Source organism: Aptenodytes patagonicus, chromosome 7 (genome assembly GCF_965638725.1).
Source record: "Aptenodytes patagonicus chromosome 7, bAptPat1.pri.cur, whole genome shotgun sequence".
Lineage (NCBI taxonomy): Eukaryota > Metazoa > Chordata > Aves > Sphenisciformes > Spheniscidae > Aptenodytes > Aptenodytes patagonicus.
The window spans coordinates 33,188,391-33,211,256 of NC_134955.1; the positions used below are offsets into that span (position 1 = coordinate 33,188,391).

Here is a 22,866-nt window from a genome sequence, read left to right on the forward strand (position 1 = left end):
CTTCAATAATGTACTCACAGTTGTTTGAAGCCCATATTGCAATTATTTGAATCACAAATTCTCAAGTGAATTTTGAACATTCAGACAGTAGGCTAGCCAACATTTTCCAGTGTACATACAGACTTTTCACCACATTGTTTGCATTAATAACCTTCAGATGGACACAAAAAACACAGCACATTCCTCCTCCTCCCTTCAATTCCTACTTTTATTATTCTTTCCTTTCTGTCGCACCCAAATACACTGAGCACTTTTTTCGAATCTTATTTGCCCCTGGGATCCAGAATCCCAAAGCACGCACAGCGTGGATCCAAATACTGTTCTGTGTCATACTTTCACCCGTTACTCTATCCATGTGTTGGACAAGCAGATGGTGACAGAAGACAAACACCACAGACTGTAGTAAGTGTGGCGTATTCTGGGGTGAAGCAGCACGTTCTGTTTTGATGTGCTGTAGATGTTTAAGCGTAAATATGACCATCAGAACAGCTACAGGACTGTTCCAACTATGGCACCAGCTCCCAGAACTGGTAAGAACTTGGATGCACATTTCTGAATGCCACACACAGCTGCCACTGTTGCTTTTGAAGCCACAGTCATAAGGGGCCATAGAAGTGCAGTAAAAGTTCTCATGGCCTATAAAACACAGCACAGCAAGAGTTTGTACTGGGTTACCGAGCAGACATGGGGAAGGAGGATTATATTATCACTCCAGTTACTTGTTCTGGCTCTGACATACAGTATATTTATAAGCACTCATGAAATTCTGAACAACAGCTAAAGCTTGAGTTACTATGTATGAGCATACCCTAACAACACTAATAGCGGCACTTGCATGCAAAGTATATGCCAGACAGGAACCCTACCAAGTAAGTCCTGATTCTGTAAGGGTGGTATTATAGACTGCAAAACGACGATACCAAAAAAACCACAGAAGTTGCATTGTCTCTCATTATCAGACCTGACATCAGAACTGAAGTTGTAGTTCTTGCATCTGGACTTTCTGTCCTGTTATTTCTGAGCTGTCATTTACATAGTTTGTGGTGTATTACTTATATGCCTTGAAGATTAACCCTGTACCAGAGCAGTTGCCATATGGTACAGATTTTTTTTGTGCAACTGAATATTATAAATTATGCCATGTTGGACATATATGAAACTAGTTAATGGAATATGAGAGCATGAACACATACTAATGAGAACTCATTTTCTCAGCTCACCTGTGCCATGTAGACACTATGAAGTTTCTGATGTTTCCTAAACTGATAGCTCCCCCGAGAATCTCCTTAAGCTGTTCATGACTATCTGAATAGGAAGTAGTCAAAGGTGAGACGTAGATTGGGTATCCAATTGGCTGGTCACAAGAGGAGTTGATCATGTTCCTCAGAGCTTGTTTTGCATTTTGGATACTTCCTCTTTCTGGATTACGATTACGCAGGAAGACAAGCTCCTGTTGTTGTCCTGCCCACAGGCCACGCACACACTCCTTATTCACCTGCAAAAGATGACAGACATAAGCCAAGTAGAAAGGCTGTGTCAGAAAGAGAAAGGCTGTGTCAGAAAGTGAAACAAAGTGTGTGAAGACTGCCTTGCTATACCTAAGCCTTCACGAGTGTATGTAATCTTGCACTGCAGAAACTGCAAGCATTCATATTCACTTCTTTAAAAGGCTGAACTTATGGACACAGGCAGCAACAGTGAGAATAAAGCAAATCTAAGAATGGGATGAGAAATAAGATAATTTTAAGTCAGTAACTGATTTTTTGATTAAATACTTCCACTACATGAGAAGCAGCAGCCCTAGCAATGACGGATGAGTAACAAAAAAGTAATGATTTGACTTGAAGTAGCAGTTTGGTATAGTTACTAAAATATACCACATCATACTGTCACGTTGTGGAATGGGCACAAAGCTTACCTTAATGACCCTGAAACTGAGATAGCGCTTATTCAGCATAATGATTTTATATTCATTGGTGCCATCATCCATCACATGACGCAGAGCAAGGAGGGAGGGAGAGTTGGAAAGAACTGCACTCCGCCAAGCAGGGTCCCCTTCATGTGCTATAACTAGATTTTCTTCATGCGTTGTTATGGCTTCATAAAGGACAGAAGGATCATCATATTCATCTGGAGAAGTGAAGTGATCCTGTTTCCAAGAACACACGTTCAGTAAGATATGATTAACATTTCAGATGTAACTACGTATAAAAATCAAACATTTCATACCTCAAACTCTTGAAAGGCTCAGTGCATTGCACAAAGTTAATCATCAAAAAATATCAGATACCTACTAAAGAACATTGTTAAAGATGATCTCTTTTCCAACAGATTAGTTCTGTTTGCTTCCTTTTTTAACTTAAAACTAAAATGATTGGAAGGACCTGCCCGTTACTGATTCAAGTAAATTTCTAGTTGAATTTTACACTAGATTTATATCTATTTATATTGCCTGCAGAAGCATTTTAGTTTTAGCTTCTCTGCTTATTCACAAGTCTCCAACTGTAAAACACACTTAATTAAAGCACTGATTATTCACTGAGACTGTATTATATGAAAATAGCAATAGGAAGAAGAACAATAAGGTTTATCTGTATTTTCTGTTTAAAAGTTCACATCAATACCTGATGACAGACTATTTCAGCATCAAATACTATCACACAACTTACATTACTGCCAGTCAAATAAAACCACAAAATTCTCAAGTTCAATTCAGTATTAGGTCACATTACTTTCTGGTTAAAAAGGTTAGTGGTTAATAGCTAAATTCCCAACACTGGCTGAAGCTTCAATATGCTATTGCACTGCAAGTGAATAAAATCACCCTTTATAGATTAATACAGTAACTTTCAGAAAAAACTTTCAGAAAAAACTTCCTTCTATTGTTAGAAATATTTGTATTTTTCTCAGTTTTCATTCTCTGACTTAATTCAAGCCCATTCTGCACAGTAAGCCAAATATACTGAGAACACTTCAAAATTGTTGAAGTGGTACTTCCGCTGGTTTCAACAATGATTTTGTAATTATTCTACTTTGCTACATGTACTCCTAACACTTATACACATTCTGCTAAATTCAGGGAGTTTGTGTTACATGAAGGAGTTCGTTCAATCACTGCAAACTTTGGGGGACTTCTAGACTCTGCAATGAAGGCAAAAAATGCAACTTTATTATTAAAAAAGTGCAATTAACATTTGCCTACTTACTATGATTTTCAAGCAATCTGTTCTTCTACAGTACCAACATTTCCCCCCCTCTCCCCAGAGTGCTTATCACTCAGTACGTGCTTTCTTGTACTTGCTGAGCTTAGTTAATAGATGCGCTGGACAGAATTTGAGACTGTTCATCTTCACCCTCACGTCACTGTAAAGACCGACCCCAATTTCAGCTTATAGAAAAGCAACCTTCTTGTTCTCACCTGAAACCTTACTGATAGGATCAATGAGTAATGCCAAAGTGTCTGTTATTAGAACACTTCAAATAAAAAAAGAAAAAAGAACAAGAAAAGCAACTCCCATTGGACAGCTGGAGAGGGCTATCTAGCTTTGAATGGTATGATAACCTTTTAAGCCAATTACATATATGTGGGGAGGGGAAGAGGGAAGGGAAAATATCAGAGAGGCTGTTCATAACAATTATCTTTAGATGGATATGAAACAGGGCTTGACATGTTCTCTGATCTACATTTGATTTAATTTTCAAGCTCTGAGCATAAACTGCATTCGTTTTTCCTCTATAATCACCTTCCAGATGAACTATAATAAAACAAAGGATAAGACATGATACTCCCTCATTTTCAGTTGTCCATCTCTATCGCAGGCCCTTTTATTCTCTTCCTCTTTTTTCTCTCTCCCAGCCACTTATTTTTAAGAGAACGAACACACAGAAATAAAAAGAATTGGATACATCTTCCTGTGTAAACTCTCACCTGATGTAGCTTAAGTGACATCCGTATTCCAGGAACCACTACTTTCCTCAGCAATTCCATGTCAGCAAAGATCCATTCATCTCTAATTGAAGATATACGGAAGTCTCCCTTAAATAGGGCATGCAAGCCATACAAGAAGGATTCCAGATTACTGTACCGGGGGAAAAAAAATACGAAGAAAACAGCCCAAATATTAACAGAAATACAAATATATCCACAGTTATCATCACTGACGAGCAGAAAATACTGAGCTGTACAGAAAGGCACACAATTCTTCTCTATAAAGATAACTTACAGGATAAGACAGGGAGAAGAGAACTTATGAGTAAGGATGTGCGTGTAAGCAAAGCTTGGACACTAAATGTTTATGTGCACTGAACAGGTAATGAATAAACCATACATACAACAGACTATTTACACAGACTAAAGTAAACAGGAACACTGTGAGGAATGCCTGACTTTATTCCAAAGATTTTTAAAGACAAAATTTTTCAGTGAATATAACACCACAATGGACCAGTTAAGGAGGATATGTGGCTTCAGTTGTGCATGCTTTAGTACAGAATAAAAATCTTGACAACTTCCTCATGCTTAAAGGCATCATTTCCTTTTACTAAGTTAACTTTAGAGTGAAAAATCAAATATGCTCTGACCACTCTTGCGACTGCGTATCTGCAAGACCTTCAGGGGGCAATTGGCTGGTACTTAGAAGAATTAGTCAACAGTTTCCGTGAAAGTGAAGTAAAACGGGTTTTACAGTCGGCACCCAGCTGACCAATAGCTTCCACATCCGATTATGCCTCTTTTTATTTTCTTTTTAAACCACCCCCTTGTGATTTCCTGAAACATACAACTCTATTTTACATTGGCTTTCTAAAGTAAGTTGAGGCTGTGTGTCTGCAAGAAAGAGGTTGCCATATGACGATAGAGTTGAGCTGAAGGAGATTTGTACAACACAACTGCTTGCCACAGAGCCAGCTAAACTGTGAAACTTATCATAACGGTCTGATCTAACTTCCATCAAGACATGTGTGTTCTTCATTTTAAGAAGCTGTCCTCTTCTTCCCCGTATTTCCATATAGGGCACATACTGGGAGCAGGAAACAAAGCTTACTTTTAGAACTCAACCAGTTCTTGTTTTTTTCAGTTATCACTGGTGCTTACCCACACCAGAATTCTCACCTTGTATTAGTTCGATAAAACAAAATGCTCAAAGTTCTCCCTCATTTGCTGTTCTTTGGTTACATTTCACTGGCTGTTATAACAAAGACAGGTTACATAGCATATCTGTCCAGTTTAAGGAAAGATGACATTAAATATCTGTTCCTTTTATGAAGGGGTACTTATCTAATATCTAACCTAGGAGCCCTGAGGGATTTTGAGGAAGGGAAGCTTACAACAACAATATTTTATTACCTAGACATATGATGTGAAGCTGTTCCCAATGCTCTCCGCCCTAGAACACACAGTCCATAACACAATGTCACCAGGGGCGAGTCTTTACTTGAATCCAGTGGCTTGTAGTAACAAAAGGAAAAAGGAATAGTCAGGTGAATGGAGTAAAGAAACTGTCACGGAAAAATGTGCTGCCAGATGGAGTAAAAAGACCCAAACACTTACAAAGGTATACAGACTCAAGTGTGCATATGTACCTACCACACCAGTTACTCTTGCTCAGACTTTCAAGAGGGATTCTTTTTTGGAAGTTTTGCAAGTATGCAGAATACTTGTAAAAGCAGACACACACACATACTATATTCAAAATAAGACAAATTGTAAGCTGAACGGATGCATGCAACATTCCTCATGGGTACTGTGTATCTTGTATACAAACTGTTGATTAGCAAAATTATGGGGTTAAAACAAAAATACTTTTAGTGAATAAAGTGGATTCTCACTTACTGGTTAGGAGTATATAATTTTGAGTTAACTGAAAACTTCCCTGGACTACAGCTTTATTATTCTGGGGAAACTCGCTCTCAACTCAAAGCCAGTAGTAGCTGTATAAGGTGTATAATGCCCTAGATAATAGTATCATTCATTTAAGTGATTAAACCTGATTTTCAATACCTACACAAAATATCTCACAAGATCATGACTTGGAGGGAAACAATTTTCTTCAGCTGTTGTCATTTGACTGCAGAATGCTTTAAATCTTACACCTGTTAAAATGGGCTTCTAATTAATCTTTTACCTCTAAAGTAAAGCTGAACTCTGAAGTCTTGGATCCTTCCTTAAACACATAAATTCCAATTATATTCCTGTCCCTTTAATCTCAATCAGTTTCTGCTTATTCTCAAAGGCAACACTACTTTGACTAGACCACAGGTTTTTTGTAAACAGTAAGAAGTCAAGGCATTCCTCTACAAACATACTAATGTTTCTATTTAAAAAGTGGAAGGATTTGGAGAGAGGAAAAGGGTTGAATACGGGATGATCATTTTCACAAGCCAACAATTCCAGTGGTCCAAAGGAACAGTATAGTATGACCACTAAGAAAGAAGCAGTCAATCTTGTAAGCTGGCAACAGGTATTTGTTTATTTGGGATTTTTGTTTTGGGGGTTTTTTTGTTGTTTAAGTTAGGGTTGATTTGTAAACACTGACATCTAAGCACAAAACATCAATTCTATCAACATACACTTTTGTATGTAGATAAATGCCTAAGATGTAACTGATTCATTTGAGCTGGTAAATGAAAATTCATTAATGAACAGGTTAAATCATACACTACTTGCAGAATTTATTTAAATTCACATCTCAAGAGTGGACGATCAAAACCAGTAAACTATAAATTAATATTTCAATGATAAATCTTGATTTTTAAAATCAGTATTAAACCAGCCTGTAAGTCAAACCAACAGGAAAAAAATGAGACCATCCTAGAATAATGAATGGCTTTCCTCACGTGTTCATACTTACCTTTTCTCTTCGAGAGCAGCAATATTCTATCCAGTTCAAATATATCATACAGAAACTCTCTCTTGAGATCCCTGCAAGACGGTGGTCATAATCCTCATCAATATTGGGGTTAAATGTTGGGTCTACATCAACATAATTGCGGTCTGTGCACAACCGCAGTCCCTCCTGCATTGTCTCATTAGCTAACCATTCCTCTAGCTTGGGGGATGTTGTGACATAATAGATGATTCCCTGAAACAGTAGTAGTTAAAAATATGAGTCAGTATTTTAATAAAAAAAAACCAGTCAATTTCAATTGTTCCAACTCATTTGCACTATTTTCCTGGTAATGAACAAAACTGATACACAGTAGCATTTATTTAGTTCACAGATGCAACAAATTTGCACAGAAAACACAATACAGGTTTGTATACAGGCATATTTTTCAAAGATTGTCGATTTCTGAAGCATGCACTGAAGGAATAAGGAAAGGAAAGGAGGACAGGACAGGACTCACTGTAATTTTGCAGAAAAACAAACAAATACATAGGAATTTTTATCTAGTTAACACAGAGCCTTAGATATTGAATTTCTAAAGAATTCAAATGCTAAATAAAAGACAAGACAGTTTAACACCCTTGTGTTTTGGGGGGAAGAAAAATCCCCAAGAACGCGCACGCGTGTGTGTGTGTATAAAAGTTATCTTGGAAATATTTCAACCTGAAGTTTTTCAGCTCTCTGAAAGAGGGTAGCTAATGAAAGATCTCAAGTAGTAAACTGGTTATCTGAAAGGATCTAAGGCCTAGAGTCCTCTTACAACTGCGGGGCTTTTTTTTTTTTAAAAAAAAAAAAAGATGGTTTTGGACAGCTTTTGAACACCAAAGCAGCTTGGCTTTCTCCAAGAGAAACACACTATTTAACTTTTCATCTACAACACAGCTATTACATTTGGGTAACAGCTCTCAAGTTTCTACTCCAGCTTCAGCTAGAAATTGTCCTCTCTGTTCTAGACGACAGGGTCATTGCCCTGCCCATATATCAGAGTATCAAGTAATCATCAGTACAGCAAACTCTGTCCTCCTTTGATGAAGGTGTTCATACATCTATAATTTGTATCACATTTTATGATCCTCATATGAAAGACATTAAACATTCAAGACACGAAGCAGTTCCCAGATGTAATCCAGCCTACCTCCCCGCAAGGGTTGTACTGATCTGAATCATACCTTCACATAGTAAGTCGTGAGAATTTTCCGGAGATCAAAGACTTGAAGCATGGAAGCTGCACTGTTGTCAGTGATGCTATAACCCTCCAGAACATACTTTGTCACAAGCACTTCCCAAGCCAGCCAACGCTGCCCAAAGGCAGCATTAAAGGAAAGCATATGAGGAAGGTGGCCTGGTTCACAGCAACAAAAACCTTCATCTTCCTCTACACCTTCAGTGATGGCCTCTACTTCTCGTTGCTGGCAATAAGTTCCTTCGGAGAAAATAGACAAAAGAAGAAGAAAGAGTTGAATACTTTATACAGTTGCTTTAAATGTTGACTTGTGTTTAAAAGTGTTTAGAATTAGTCTCCAATTACGTTTCTGTAACACCAAGTGAACTATCTGCCAATGAACACAAAAGATTCGGATAGCTTAATTTATCACTCTAGGATCACATTTTAGTTAAGTGTCTCTAAGAATCAATTATGGTAGCCATGTTGCACTAAAATGCAAAGAGAGACTTAGCATCAACTCTGCTAGAGCAAGCTAGTTTTCCTCACAAGTGACGGGGACATAAAGAGGCCCTGAAGCCCATTTTCAAAGCAGTTAATTTACAGGATGGAACTGAAAATAATTAAACGTTTCCAAAGCAGAAGTCCACTTTTTAGTACAGATAGTTAAGGAAGTATAAACACACTCACCTCTGAATTCAAGCCCCCTCAGCTGGAAGGTGACCAAGCCATTTCCTATCTCTATAAGGTGTACTAGTGCATTGAGGTAGTCAGAGGCTAGGATGAAGCAGTCCCCAGTACTATAGTTTCCCCACCGACCCAACAGCAAGTCTCCACACAGGCTGTGCTGAAGAGAACGGGTTAAATGTTCATAGAAGATTGAATTCAGGTTGTTATCATCTGAACCTGCAGGAAGATTGGATTTGGATTATTATCTGAATCTGCAGAAAAACATCAAGGTTGAATGTCAATTATCACTTCACATTGAATCCTACACTTTTCTTAACAGCAACATTATTTCAAGGTCATTCTCCACACCCCACCCTCCCTTTTTTAAGGGACAATTACTCCAGATGAACACTAAGTGACATTTAGTATTTTTGACCAAATTTTTTCCTTTCTTAGTCACTCCTCCATTTTCCAAATTATTCCTTCAATTCCACTCATGCATCTCCCGTCAATCTATTACACATAATAAAGTGCAAAAGCAAACAAGCACAGAAGTATCTCAGTAATGACTGTTGTACTGGTCTCATCACCATGACATTGAGACACCCTCAAATAACGTTTGGCTTTTTTTAATTATTTAAGAAGAATAAAAAGCAGAACAGCTTAATGCATACTACGATTATAAACAAAAAAGTAAAGCAGACACACATAAAGGTAAGGGGGAAACAAGAAAAACTTATAGGAGAGTCTAAAGAATAAAGCAAGAGAGATGATGGAGGAGAAAGTAACAGTAGACAGAACAGAAAGGTTGGGCAGGGTTGGAGAAGATCAGAGAGCAAACTGATCATGAATCCTATTAAAAAAATCCTATAAAAGCCATTTATATTTGGAAAAACCACCACTATAAAAAAACCCGACAAAAAACAAAACCAAAAAAACCACCCCCACAAAAAGTCCCCACCCCGCCCAAAAAAAAAACCCCACCAAAATCAGACTAGGAAAGCTACCTGGATTTCGATCAAGCTGTGAAGCCAGTCTTGTATTTGAATGATCCACACGCTTTGTGCTGAAAATAAAATAAAGCATACTTAACACAATTTATTATTGTAAGAAAATCTAAGGGAAGAAACTACTAAGAATAAAAATTGTTAAAAAATATTCCCACTGAAATAGTTTCAAAAAGTTATTTTAAAATAGTTTTATATGCAAATTTGCTGCTTTTCTCATATGTAAGAGTATTTTCTGCCTATAATAGCATTATGATCCAATACCTAATAAAGTTTGCCCACAGTAAGTAGCCATAGAATAATCTTTAGCTTTAGATATAAGTGTATGTGTTTTCTTAGACAGATACCATAAAGCTTTAGATGTGACAAACTTAAAAACAATTAAATCAGCATAGCTAGCATTCCAGTACACTTTACTGAAAGGACAATTTTCAGAAAGTTATTATTTCATTGGCTGAAATTACAACCTTAACTCTTTAATGTAAGATTTGGAACATCGTTTATAAACTGTTCTAGTGTTAGAAGGGGAAAAAAATCAATAAAGCAGTAAAATGAAAAATTAATTCTCCATAAATACCAGAACTATCTGCTCATCTTGCCCTATGCTGTTTATCTAACATTTCACTGGTCTGATACTCCATCAACAATAGTGGACTTCAGAGAAATAAAACACAGGGAGGTATAAACTGACATTAAGAATTTTTTACTACTGATCCCACCTGGATCAAAAAAAATTTACTTTAAAGATTTTTATATTGAGGTTAGCCAGTTTTAGCTGTGAAATGAGCAATAATGAACACAGGTTAAATACATAATACAGGTTAATAATGAGCAATAATGAACACAGGTTAAATACATAAATAATATGAACTGCCTCCCAAAACCTTTTTGCACATAAATTCACTTTCTGATTAAAATTGCACTTTACAGTACTGTAATTATGTTTAAAAAAAATTACCAGGATGGCATACCTCTAAGTAGAAATTACTTAAGAAGCTAAAGCAAATGCTGCTAGTATTAAAAAAAAACCAAAACACCCAGCTGTTACAGTATTTCAGAAACAAGTTCATTGAAAACTTCCAGTGCTATAAACTAGTTTTCTCTGGGGAAAAAAATAGCAGCACTTGGAGGAAAAAAAAAAACAACAAAAAAAGCAAAACCCAACACATTTAGCCATAGTTACATTATTAAAATCAAAGGACACGAACTTTAAAGGTCTATTTCACCTACTTGTAGTCTCTTTCCCAGAATTTGACAGGCCTGGCATACGAAGTGATGAATATTGCACTTCCCAGAAAAGGATTCAGTGGAGTAGAGAAGAAAGCTGACACAGCTGCTTGGACAAACAACATTGCAGAATCTGTAGGATAACAGAATTAAGGAAAGCCAAGCAACAACTACTTTTTTTCAAGCTTTGTGATAGTACCTGAAATGGACTGCAACACCAATTAAGAGCAAAACAAGATCTCCAAGAATTTTTATGCAGCAAAGTATCTTTACGGTATCTCCAGGAATAAGGGGATTATTTTTGTTTTTAAAAACAGAAATAGGTGAAAATTTGGCACTAGACGCGGCGATCATTCTCTTTCTCAAAATTCTGCAGAGAATACTAACTCCATTCAAACCAGTCTACAGAAGTTTAAAATGCAAAACTCAAGAACTAAAACCATAGTTAATGACTCTTGAGAAAGGGAATGACTGTCAGAAGAAAAGCTGTGTCATTTTCAGAATGAAGTAACTCCTGCTTCATGTTTATTTTATGTCAGAATTCTATTCCTACTCTATCTGCTACTGTGTAATTCGTAGCATTGTAGCAAGGCAGAAAGTGTGCACAGTTCTTCATAAATACTCACTAGACAAACCTGTTCATTCAGTAGATATAGCCCATAATACATAACCCATTATAATGCAACATTCAGAAGTTATAAATACACGACTTCAGGAAAAAGCCTGCATTTTCAAAGGATACGTGGCACAGCAAAGGGCTGGGCAAAAGCATGGAAGGCAGATCCCCATGTGATCTGCCAGGGAGCAATGTAGGTATATACAAATCTCAATTTATAAAAGAGTTCCCAAAGCTACAGGAAAAAAAGGGGAAAAAAAGAGAAGAAAAATTTAGTGATTTGGCTGAGAATCAACATGCTTTGCAGTACACAAACATCCTGAGGAACTTACTGGTCACCCTAGAGTTCTTACTGGTCTACAAAATGTCTTGAGACTTACAAAAAAGATGTAATAACGAAGCAAGTAATATAATATGCACTTCATTGTTCTACTAACAGAAACTCATGAGATGTTTAGAAAGTTACATATGCTTTCTCAAACAAACATAAGTGCTTTGGGAAGAAGACATCTTATCTGTCTTAAAGCATATTGATTACAGGACCAATAGAACTGATGATCTTGAAGACTACCTATCAGTTAGGACTATCTGTTTTCCCTTTTGGATGACCTGAAACACCTAGAAATAGAGAGTTTAAGTTACCTTGCTGAAGAGTATGGACATGAAGAAGAGATCTAGCAGCATGGTCTCAGTAAAACTTTTGTAATCAAAAGTAAAGAAGAGCACTGTGAAAATAACAGTGACATACTGGCACGTTGGGCTACTGAATGATGAACGCAGTAACTTCAAGCCAGCTATTGTGATCATTAAAGCACCCAACCTGTATAAGAAATTCACAGAAAACAGTTACTTATCTGCTGTCTGAAAGGGGTTTAAAGACCACCTAAATTGTTGCTGTCATGCATTGCCAATCTCTTCAAACTCAAGGTTTAGATTTGGGTTTGCTTCTGGAGTTTTTTTTTGTTGTTTTTTTTTTTTAAAGACAACTTCAGATTTTTTTTTTTTTAAAGGTTACTATCCAAGTCTTTCTATCAGTATTCTCAAGTCAATCAATGTTCAAGGATTAGCGCTATCTGTAAGAGTCTCACCAAAAAACCCAAAATTAATCAGAGGTAAAATATCCTTGTACTCTGAACAGAAACCTCGTCTTTGATTTAGGTTATGAATATTGAGATGCAAAAATGCTAGAAGTGCTCTAGATTAATCAGCAAGAGGATGTTAACGAACACTGGATTACCATTATTTCCTGCATGACTGTACTACTCTAGCTTATATTGGGGAAACTGCAACTTAATGATAAATTTACAGTGATATTCTTTTTCAGAGATAGTAACTGACAGATCAAAGGGTTTATAAAAATAACATTAAAGTAATGTAATGGCAATATTCCTCACAAAGGTTTTGTAGTGACAAAAGTAATGAACCCAGAGCAAGAACTTATTAGATCCAGGGATTATTAAACTTTAAAAGCCAAACCCACACCCAAAAAAATCCAACACCTCCCTTCCCAAATACATATTCCATTTTGTTTCGAGATTTATTTTCTCTACAACATTTCTGTTCTAAATCAATAGAACTTCAAATCCAAAAAAGCCACCTGGTCAATGTTCTTGGAGGCAAAAAATGCAGGGCCTATTATTGAACCCTCATTTGCTGAGACAGTCAGATACACTGCTCGAAGGATTATAACTAAGACTCAATTTAAGAGGCAGTGTGCAATTCCATCTGGATACAGATTATACTTAGGGGCTGGAAGGCCTGGGGAATTCTCTGATGAGGGCAGAAAGCTGTAGAGGGGCTGCAAGCTGGCACACCAACTCAGGGAACATTACACAGGTCTTAAGTTTACACCTGACAAGATACCAGAACGTATTGTCACTATCTTGAACTTGCAGTCTGGATAATCATATTATAGACTTTGAAGATCAACAAGGAAATTCTGATATCACGCTACTAGAGAATTCTGCAACCTGCAATCTTTATAGTATATGCTATGAATTGAACGATTTATCTTCATGCAGGTTCCTAGTTTAAGGCTGTAATACTCCATTCAGTTTAAGTCGGCAAGGTGACTTGGTTGTATAAGAGCTTTCAAATAAAGAAAAACTTTATTTATTCCTTGCCTTAGTTTTAAGGCAATAGCATTAACTGTCTTCCCATTGAGGCCAGAACTCACTATTTAATTTCCCACCACAGCAGACACACTCAGATTACTTGATAGCCTTTTCTACTTACTCAGTATCCAGTTTCTTTGGACTAGCAATATTCTTAGCGCTGCTACTAAGCTCATTGAGGACTATCAGTGGATAGATAACGTTCTTCTCTACAAAAAGGAGCCAAATGTGAAGTTTCTCAAACCACATAACATGTGCAGCATCTATCAAGATATATTAAAAAGAAGAAATCAGATCGTACTGTCAAATGAAACTCAGCTAACAGAATAAAGATTCTTGACCCAAGTAATTTGTGGAACCAAATACTAACTGTATTCTCATACTGGTCTTCCATAGTTTTATCTAACCGAAATAAAGAGAAGCTCCTTCTAAGCTACTGTCGCTAGAACCAGTAGAGTTTTTGCACTGTTACACATCTATACAAAATGTATTACAATATAACAGTTTGCAAGCTACTTGCTTACTGTACATGGCAAGAAACAAACTCAGTTGCCACCTCTTCAATAATTTCAACATTGATACTGATGAAGCTGTTTGACATTACGCATTTTATCTCATGCAAAAGGATGTTTTTCAACCATATTCGAACCAAAAGATTTCTGGTTGACGACTCTATAATATAGAAGAGCATACGCAACCTGCCAACACAGATATCTGAGACTTAAGAACTTCTTTTAAACTTCTACAATAATTGCAAGATATATTACAGGATTGCTATGTTTCAAGTTAATGCAAATGAAGATAGCAAGAAGATTTATTTTACAAGGCAGCACAAATATAGGCTGGAAGAGCCTACGTCAAAAGTTACGTGAAACATTGCTGCATACGTAAAGGGTTAAAGGTATACTTGAAAGAGGCTAGAAAAAGGCCCACCCCTCTTCATTGCTATGAATGACTGCACATGCCTAGATGACCCCAGCAAAAACTGAAGTTCCTTTTCTACAACAGAAGCCATAACAACTAGTCATTGACACGGCATGAATTCTCTAGAAGCTACAGGGACCAAACTGGGATGTGCTACAAACTTATATTTAACATTACTGGATATGACCGTCATCTTTCCTGAAAACACTACTACATATGGAAATATTGAAGTCAGGTATCATCAAAAGGGTACCAACTGTAGCTTCTCTAGTTTCACAGATTAAAAATCTAAGGCATACAATTGCACTTTTCACTTCTTCCTCCAAATAGAGTTTGGCATCATATTACAATTACTATTCATATTTATCCATGTTTACACCCAATCACTGAAAAAAGCCCACAATTTAGACATCAGGGAAAAGACCACACTGCATAGTTGCTACAAAGGTAGGAAGTTTGCAAATCAATTGATTGCAGCAGAATGCTCACTTTCTTTTCATTACTGCCTTACCTTGAAAACTAACTGAAGAAAAAAAAAAATAGCTTCAGTTGTTTCTAAGCCACTTCTGATAGAAATTTCTGCTGTTAACAATAAAAACGTTCCAACAGTGGAGACCCCACAATCTACCACTACATTTATCCATACTGGAAAATGGATCAGCAGTATAACTAACTTCGTATTTTCTGCAGCCTCCAGGGAAAGATTTCATGAACATGTAGACTGTAACACAAGGTCCAAGTGCGTGTCTATGCAGATCAGCTAGCAACACTGGTCCCTTAGTGTGTTTTTTCCATTAGTAGGCCACTTTCACTACTTTCCGTTGTTAAACATGTCAACAATACCATTAAGAATCAAATCCATGCCAGGATGAAGTCTCCAACAGCATTCACCATACCTAATCCTCTAAAACATTTGAAAACTTACTATCTTGAAGAAATACCTAGTGAAAAACTCTCTACCTTTATAAAAAATTAAGGCCATCATTAGCACAAACTTTGCAACTTAAGATTTTGAAGACTGTGCTTTAATGGAACTGCTCTGAGATAATGTTAGCACATGTAATATATTATCATCATCAGTTACGAGATACATAAAATGTCATGGAATCAAAGCATGAGGAACAGAGAAACTAAGACATTTCTAGATGAGATGTCATTGAACACTCCAGTGGTGAGAATAACAAAGGAGATTAAGTGTATCAACAGGTAACACAAGTTGGTCAGCAACTACAGCAAGTTCAAAAAAGTGTCATGAATGATACTTACTTCGGACTTCAAACTGATAGTATTCCTTGGTTTTCAGCAGCGGGTGAGAAAAGCAATGCCAAGGAAGTTGCTTTCGGAGTTGAGGCAGAACATAATGGGTCACAAAGCCTACCGTACCCACCAATGCATAGAGAACATAACTTAAAATAGGCTAAAAAGAAGAATTGAAGAAATTAAGGTTTGTGTTTTATAAACAAAACCATACACTAATAATGTAATACCTTTTCCAGCATCTAGGCAGGTGCTCCTGTAATAGTAAGTTGGGAATGTATTTCTTCATGAGAAGCTGTACTACCAACTTTAATTTCAAACAAGAAATACCTGTGAGAGAATAAACCATCTATTTCTAACAAATTTCCACTAAGTTGGTAAGTATTTTAAAGTAAAAACAGTACACCAATCTTCCTTCATAGTCCATTGCTTCTGACCCATCTGCATTTCACTTTATAAATGATAAAAGCTATTATCCTCTAAAGGCTGAACCTGATTTACATTTTCATCTGCTGGATAAAAGGACGTATAAGCATAAGGAAAAACAATCATTAATCTCATTCTCTTGAGAAGAGGGTGGGAGGCTTCTTATTCACCAACACCAAAGTCTTTCACAGAAGCCACAAAATACTACTATATTAACATGGTATGAGGACTGGATTTCACAGTAACACTTCTATACATTAAAATTTTGTCATGACATATCTAGAAAATTAGAGAAAATTAGGATTGCATTACCTTGTTATAAGCTGTTGATTCAAAATTCTGTGAAGCCTAAGCCTATTGAACTATACAACTGGTGAAGAGCATATAGCCAAGTTTCTCAAACGTGGGAGAAAGCAAGATTTGGGAGGAGTGCTGGAGTCCAGCCATAAAATAGAGATATTTTCCTTTGAAAAAAACTCTGGTACACCTGCTTAAGTAGGACACTTCACCTGAAGACCTGAAGCTACCTAAATGCATACGCTTTTTAAAATTAGTTTCTTACTTTAACCGTAGGCAGCAGTGGGAGAGTAAAATCCTTCTAAAAATATATGCAAGAAACTTTCATTTGCCTGACATAAGGCTGTTGGATAAGCTAACCAGTGTTTCCGTTACAGGAACACCAAAATAAGAAATTCAGTAATGGCAACTCTTCGGGCAAATGCCTTTACTTAAACAAATTCAAGCACAGGATCTGGTCCCATGTCATCATCATCAAGTAGGAGTCATATATACACATTAAAAGTATCCAAAGCAGTAGTATTATCTAGACTGACAAGTAAAAAACCTTGAAACTGAAAGGCTCTCTGAAGTCCTGTAAATAACCATTCCAGTAAAGGGGTACTCGCCTATACTATAGTCTACAATTGCTAGCATGCAATTGCTGCGTCAAGGTTCAGCGCCTCAATCTTTAAGAATCAAACCTTTTAAACTTTTTTTTCCCTCAAGTTTCATTTTTCCTTACTCCAAGATGATCCTGGCACTATTTAACTGAGATAGATGAAGCAAAAGAGGGCATTTTGTGTCAGAGACTAAAATAAAAATCCAGAATGTAAGAAGAAACTAGGAAAGAGCAGGGGAAGAAGAGTTTTTGAGCACATAAAACTGGAACATGAAAATCTTCAGTCGTGTACTTGTCATACTATATACTTAAAGACTACCTAAAACTAGTCAGGAGACCCGATGCACTAACAGAATAAGTGTTGTATCACATTAGAGTATTTGTATATAGAAGACAAATGGCAGACATGATGGAACACCTTACCTGTAAAACTGTAAATACTGTACTGACGTGAATTGCAAAATAGAGTACACCAATGACTATACACACAATCAGGTCAGACTGCAATCGTTCACTCTGGGGAGTCAAAACAAAATAATTTTAGAAAATACCAGCTTTAGTTGTCCTCTTCAGATTCTTAATGCCCATCAGCAGTAACACTGAAACCGATTAAAAGATTTTCAAATTATGCCAGTGCTAATTACTTCCATTGAAGTTATCAGAAATTTCACAAGATAAATCTTATGGCAAAGAGCATTACTTCAAATGAGTTAAGTAGAAAGATGCATACCCAAAGTGGTGCAGGAGAAATTAATATAGCCAATATATTCTCTCTCTCATTCTGAACTGTGAGGGGGTATAAGGACCCCCCTAGAGCACTGATGAAAGAGCTGGAAGGGCTAACCAAATTTCCCATTTATGATCTAAGAATTGCTTAGACTATGGGGCAATTAAGAGCTCTGGAAGACAGCTGCATGGACAGAGCTAACGACCAGGTGGAACAACTAGGCTCTTTAACCCTTTTTCCCCCTCCTTTGCAGAAGAGTAAAAGATAGCTTTGGTATGACCCCGAGGAATGAGTTTGAATTTTCTGTTACCCCTAAAAAAAAAAAATGAAGACAAGCTGTTGGTAACAGGCAAAAACCAACAAAACAAGTGATGCCAGACTCAGTCACAAGGGGGCAATACGTACTTAGGGCACTACAACTTGGAGTCTCCAAGTTTAGACCTGTTCCCACTCTGTAAATACAGTATTAATATTTTCAGCACAGAAAAATCATTAAAGGATTAACTACTCCAAAATCGGCCAAATAATTACACACAGCAATTATTGCTGCAAGGTCTTAACTTCTTGGGATGCAACTTTTTTTTTTTCATCAGTAAGTCCTGATTAAAGAACACTGAAAGAAAGAATATATCATAATCCTCAGCTCCCCTGCCCTCTTGGTGACTGAGTTTGAGAGCTAAAAAGGATCTTGCAGCTGGTTACTCTCTCCTGTTAAGCGTTAAAAGAATTGCAGTTTCTCTGCTCTAAATATTTACTTGCAGTTTCCACACACTGCACCTTGTCACACTTGTGCCTGCTGTGTTAGGAGAAACCCATCTATACTGTTATTCCCCTACAGCCAAGTCCTACACAAGGTTAAATGAATGTTCAACCTTCTTTTGTACAAGTTAAACATACTAAGCTTCTTAGGTCTTTTACCTACTGCTCCACTGTGTGAAAAAGAATAATGTTTAAATATTACTACTTTCATAAATATTTAGAGTGAATTTGTACTAAAAATTCAAAGTATATGCTAAAGTAAATAGAACAGGTTACATCTGCTCCTTAAAAACAAACCAACCAACCACAAAAAAACCCCACAACACTTTCTACCATTTTTATTTTCTGCTTCTGGAACAGCGCACACAAAGCTCTTGCTCACAATTACTAGAAATACTGAGTTAATGTAGTTTTGCCACCATTAACTCTTTCCCACTAACTTCTGCACAAAAGCAAGTATCATTTATTATTATCAATATGAGCTATAAGAACATCCTCGATGATACTTCACTGAATTCACATTAGGGAATTCCAGTTCTCTCACATGCCTCCTTTTAAATAACTTAAATTGCAATATAAACATTATACTCTTAGTGTAGTGCATTGGTTCATCTGCAGATTTAAAGGAAATGCTCTGATATCCATTCTAATCAACACCATGGTAATTAACAAGTGTTGTGAGCTAAGTAAGATCCTATACAAACCAACATAAAGTAAATGCTTAGACTGTATTAAAAAAAATAAAATAATTAAAAAGCCTACTTACCACAGAATTTCTAAGCTTTTCAGGTAAAGGATCTTTTACTTCAGACAGAGGATCCTCAGGGTTTTTGTCTTCAGAATTAGGAAAAAATTTTGATTGCACTAAAGAGCTTAAAGAAAGACAAAAAAAACCCACTGAAAAGCATGTTTTGTTCTACGTGGTTTTAGAAGAATAACAAAGTCAAAAGTTCTATTACAAGTCGATTACAAGAAAAAATAATCCTGGCATATTAGTGCTTTCACATGGCTGAGCAAATTTACAAAGATGAGATCTCAGCTTCATAAAAGAATTTGTTCTCTGGTTGCACACAATGACCACCACTAAAGACGAGTAGCCAGATCTTGTTCAAACAGCAGTTTCTCCAGTACCAACAGGAATAACTGAGCAAATACCGAATTTTAAGTGGGGTTCTTAATACTCATGAAACAAAACTTTATTTCATAAATAACCGAACAGAAATATAACTTGGTGCAAAGTTTAGAAGTGGTCTATTTATCAACACCAATTAGAAAACCAAGAATTCCTTGGTTTAATTCAAACTTCAACAGCAACAGAAAAATCTATACTACTCTGATTAATTCATGAATTAGCCATGCTGACCAAACCACTAAATTCTTAGCAGACCTTGCTGGTACTAAAGACCAAAAAACTTATACCTAAGCTCTTAGAAGACCATATGCAGCACTGCTAGCCGTACCTAAGTGTCTCACAACCCCTCAATGTGTGTGGGGGGTTTTTTTGTTTTTTTTTTTTTTGTTTTGTTTTTTTACAATACCCTATGCAGTACAGAAATACGTATTATTTCATTTTATGGACAGGAAGCTCACTACAGAATGAGCCCTACATCTTCAAAGGCAATTACATATTGCAATGTATTGCAATGCTTAACTGTGCCACATCTGGCTAAATAGGTGAACCTGCAGGTCAAACATAAGCATCCAGGCTATAGACTTGGAAAGAACAAAAGAACAGGTACCTAGGGACAAGGACCTCATACCAACTGAGTAAAGTCACCTGAACCTTAGTTCAGTGTGAGTAACAGGCCAAGGTTTAGTTGTCAACCCAAAGATAAGAATTTACCTTCTGTGTGAACACTCACGAATCATTAATCTCCCTGTCCACAGAAGAGGCCCCTCACTATCTACCCCAGACTACTGCTTATCAAATTCATCCAACATTATGGCTAAATTTAAATCCAAGTTCAAGCTCTGCCTAACCCAGGTATGTGACTGAGCCTCTATTGGCTATTCTGTGGGAGGTGTTTCTCCTACTGGAACTGTTTTGTTTTACACACATAATTATTAACTGAATCAGAAATACTTTCATCATCAGATCAATACTCCAACTCAGAATAGCAACACGAATACATTGTTTCCCCCATGCTAGATGGGAATGCTAATCACCAAACCAGATCCTTATTGTTTTGCATCCGAGATGAAATTATTTGAACAAGTGCTTTGAGCATACATTCAAGATAAGAACACAGTAACAAATTAAGTGAAACAGTTCAAAAAATCCAAATGGGGGCTTCAGCTTAAACTAGTGCTTTGAGCAACTCTTTAAATACAGAACGGGTATAGGTTGTTCAGCACAAACACACCAGCAGAAAGATGGCACCTGACTGGCATTTTGGAGAACATCAGCAGGCAGTTAAATCAGATTTTGGCATGTATGTGATTTGCCAGAAGTCACAAAGAAAGGTTGTTGTTAGAGGAGGAACTAGGTGCAAAATTTGAGAATATCTCTCTAACTACTGAACCCATATCATACTATTTTTGATAATACTGGTGATTACCAGTTCAAACAGTACTAATATCTAACATTATTTATAAGGTCCCCTTACAACTTGCTTCTTCCTTGGGGAAGGGACACAAACTGAGTCACTTACAAAAGTACAGAAGGGTCACTACTTTGTCTGCTGAGATGATACGATATTGCCACTAACAAACCACAAAATATGGAGAAGAGAACTGGAATATGCTGCCCATCCCAAGAATCCTGGAGACAGAAATAAAATGTTAATATAAAGGAGAAAAAGTACGTAACACTTATCTGACATACAAGAATTATGTACATCATCGTAAAAGAATGGAAAGTTAACTACAATTCCATAAAAATGAAACCGGTCTTTTAGTACAAAAATACTGTTCAATATTTACCTATGTCTAACTATAGATCAGAAAGTCTAACATAGTGTACATCCCTTAAGCCTACACCATCTTAATCATTAAACAGTCACCAGTTTTCATAACCCTTATGAAGAATTTCCTGCATTCCTTGAGACCACAGGTTCTTAGAGTTGCATTTAGTCACTTCTTAATTTTGAAAGTTACATGTTTTTACTCAGATTTATTCTTTTCTAATGTGCTGAATTCAGATTAAACCAGTGGTTTTATTTTTGTTTTCATGATCTGTACTGGATCTGCAAAGATGAAACAGTGATTCTTTGCTAAAGCTTGTTTATCTTGAACAGATTATGTTTACAAAAGACTAATGAGTCAAATGTACAAATTCACAGAAAGCTAATGATGTTCCACAGGTGACAGCATCATGGGAGTATTTCCTCTAGCAAGTTCTTACTCTCTGTGACAGAGTGGCAAAAAGCCAGTCAACTCTGAGTTGGAACACGCACATGCTACAATTAATTGTAAACTGAGAGCATTTGACCAATTGACTCAAAACCAATAAACAGAACCAACACCACGCTGTTTTCAAACAGAATGGCATTTCAAGCAAGGCAAAGCCATTGGGTTTGTTTTGGTTTTTTCCCCCCCTTTGCCAGCTAACTCTACCTTTTAGATAGGCACACATCTTCACTTTGACACTACAAACTATTTCCTGGTTTCTTTTCAAGTAGAGATTAATTTGAAAAGACTATTTCTGGTTTGCAGCACTGGAAAAAATACTCACATGAGCCATTTTGAGAGGTTAACAAACCAACACATGAAAAACAGTGCTAGAAACAAGCCACTTATGTGTTTTTTTTTTTTTCCCAAGAACCAACGTAGAATGAAACTGATGGTAAATGTCATGTGTTTTCAGCCAAAAAATAGCCTGTTAGTCCAGGCACAAGTCATACACCTTTTAAAAGCAAAAAGTCTGCTTTGTTCCTGCATTGCATTTCCTTTATTGACATCACAGCTGAGCAAGTATAAAACCCTACCAAATCAGGCTAATATTTCTAATTCACTTTCTGCATATTTAAGTATCTAAGATACAAGGAAGCAGAGAACAAAACCCAAAACATTGATGTATGCTGTGTCTAAAGTTTTGCTCACCTTCAGGGCACCATAGCACAGTCCATACAACAATGCTACTGCCACAATACTACAGATAAAACTGTAAAGTGCTGCAAGCAGGCTTGTGGTAGCTGAGTATCATAGAAAAGAAAGAAAAATTAAAGTGTTATGTAATTAGATTAGAATACAAAATA

General features: G+C 36.6%; 1 protein-coding gene across 7 annotated transcripts in view; it reads right to left on the reverse strand.

Annotated features, from left to right (window-relative positions):
- The window catches only part of PCNX1 (pecanex 1), a 93,532-nt gene that overhangs the window by 12,431 nt on the left and 58,235 nt on the right, over positions 1-22,866 (reverse strand). For all 7 annotated transcript variants that reach the window (XM_076344765.1, XM_076344764.1, XM_076344761.1 and 4 more), the window contains 17 exons: positions 22,712-22,803; positions 21,322-21,431; positions 19,437-19,542; positions 17,608-17,700; positions 15,870-16,020; positions 13,801-13,942; positions 12,208-12,385; positions 11,692-11,800; positions 10,953-11,082; positions 9,723-9,781; positions 8,737-8,952; positions 8,054-8,307; positions 6,849-7,079; positions 5,345-5,445; positions 3,929-4,079; positions 1,919-2,149; positions 1,221-1,495 (listed from right to left, as the gene is read on the reverse strand). In XM_076344765.1, the coding sequence (XP_076200880.1) occupies positions 1,221-1,495; positions 1,919-2,149; positions 3,929-4,079; positions 5,345-5,445; positions 6,849-7,079; positions 8,054-8,307; positions 8,737-8,952; positions 9,723-9,781; positions 10,953-11,082; positions 11,692-11,800; positions 12,208-12,385; positions 13,801-13,942; positions 15,870-16,020; positions 17,608-17,700; positions 19,437-19,542; positions 21,322-21,431; positions 22,712-22,803 (2,629 nt within the window). The remainder of the gene's footprint in view (positions 1-1,220; positions 1,496-1,918; positions 2,150-3,928; positions 4,080-5,344; positions 5,446-6,848; positions 7,080-8,053; positions 8,308-8,736; positions 8,953-9,722; positions 9,782-10,952; positions 11,083-11,691; positions 11,801-12,207; positions 12,386-13,800; positions 13,943-15,869; positions 16,021-17,607; positions 17,701-19,436; positions 19,543-21,321; positions 21,432-22,711; positions 22,804-22,866) is intronic.